This window comes from Actinia tenebrosa, unplaced genomic scaffold (genome assembly GCF_029948245.1).
Source record: "Actinia tenebrosa isolate PJP-AT-01 unplaced genomic scaffold, QUT_ActTen_1.0 PGA_scaffold9__36_contigs__length_13948895, whole genome shotgun sequence".
Classification (NCBI taxonomy): Eukaryota; Metazoa; Cnidaria; class Anthozoa; order Actiniaria; family Actiniidae; genus Actinia; species Actinia tenebrosa.
This window is the reverse complement of record NW_028292586.1, coordinates 8351151-8352902: the sequence shown is the minus strand read 5'-3', so window position 1 is coordinate 8352902 and position 1752 is coordinate 8351151. Positions and strand designations below refer to the sequence as shown.

Here is a 1752-nt window from a genome sequence, read left to right as displayed (position 1 = left end):
CAATATTGAAAAGGGACAATGAGTTGAGTACTTTCCTGTGTCTAACGTTACCGACTCTGGCCCTATTGAATTCAGTGTATCAGGAAGTGGAGAGGAATACATAGATTTGAGACAAGCATGGATCTACGTTAAAGCTAAGGTTACCAAAGCCAACGGTGGAGATTTAGATTCTGCTACCGATAAAGTTGGACCGGTCAACCTATTTCTTCAATCCCTCTTCAGTCAAATCGATGTCAGTCTAAACGAAAAAGTCATCTCCGATTCCACCAACACCAACCCCTATCGAGCTATGATCAGCACTTTATTGACTTATGGTGCTGATGCTAAGAAATCGCAACTTTCTGCGGAACTATTTTACAAAGACACTGCTGGAAAGATGGATGTCGCGGATCCCTTTGCCACTTAGCCACAACACCGGACTGAATACCCGATACAAGTTTATCAAAGACAGTTCAACGGTTGAATTGATAGGACCTCTTCATTCAGATTTATTTTATCAAGATCGCTTACTACTGAATGGAGTCACCATACGCATACGATTGAATCGAAGTAAAAATGCCTTCTGTCTGTTGTCTGCTGTCGTTGGAGCTGATTACAAAGTGGTTATTTCCCTTGCCAGTTTGTTTATCAGAAAAGTGAAAGTGACGTCAGACACGTTCCTTGGTCACGCAGCAGCCTTACAGCATTCGCCAGCCCTCTATCCCATACGAAGGGTAGAATGTAAAGTACTTTCCATTCCAAGCGGCAACATGTCTTTCACCCCAGATGATGTATTTCTAGGACAAATCCCCAAACGGATTGTTTTGTGTCTTGTCGAAAATGCTGCCTTCAATGGAGCTTATAACAAGAATCCGTTCAATTTCCAACATTTCAAAGCCACTCAAGTCGATATCTATGTCAACGGAGAAGCTCAACCACTCAAGGCACTGCAGCTGAATTTCGAACAAGAACAGTATCTCATGGGGTACATGAGTCTGTTCTCTGGTACCAACACCTTGTATCACGACCAAGGAAATGAAATCACCAGGCAAGAGTACCCAAAGGGCTACACGATCTATGCTTTTGACTTGAGTCCAGATCTTTCATCCGGTCCTCACATCTCTTCTATAAAGCAAGGAAATCTACGCATTGGTTTTCAGTTTGCTGAGGGTCTTCCAAGTACCGTTAACTGCATCATCTACGCCGAGTTCGATTCTATGATTGAGATCGATTCGAATAGAATGGTAACTTACAACTGGAGCGGCTAGATGAATACCAGACAAATTGCTGCTGTTTTGAAAAAGGATCCGTTTACGAGACCACAGTTTCAAGGTGTTTTTCCATCAGACTTATTGCCCAGCCAGATACGACGATACCCAGCAGCCTTTGTGGCTAACGTCGACCCGAAAGGCCAGCCTGGGTCACACTGGTGTGCCTTTTATTTTACCAAGGATCAAAAAGGCGAATTTTTTGATTCTTATGGACTTGGACCTCAAGAATACGTTCCGACATTTCAAGATTTCTTGAGGAACAACAGTATAGACTGGAGATACAACCAGAAATGCTTGCAAAGCCTAGATTCTAACGTGTGTGGACACTACTGTTTGTATTATTTACTCAACCGCTGCAGAAATGTCAGCATGAAAGCTATTGTAAGTCGTTTTAGCAACAATAAGAGGTTAAACGACAATTTTGTCCATCGATTTATTGTTAGACATTTTAGTCGAACTTATAATCATCTTAAAAAACATGTATCCCATCAAACATCAAGGA

The 1752-nt window shown here is 42.0% G+C and overlaps 1 protein-coding gene across 1 annotated transcript; it reads left to right on the top strand.

Annotated features, from left to right (window-relative positions):
• The first annotated feature begins 380 nt into the window (after positions 1-380).
• On the top strand, positions 381-1247 carry LOC148904693 (uncharacterized protein F54H12.2-like). Its single transcript, XM_089024476.1, has one exon. It carries the CDS (start codon positions 381-383, stop codon positions 1245-1247), a length of 867 nt encoding a protein of 288 aa, XP_088880602.1.
• The last annotated feature ends 505 nt before the right edge of the window (positions 1248-1752 follow it).

Coding starts and splice junctions, on each gene's coding strand:
- LOC148904693 (XM_089024476.1), top strand. CDS start 381: ATGTCGCGGATCCCTTTGCCACTTAGCCACAACACCGGACTGAATACC.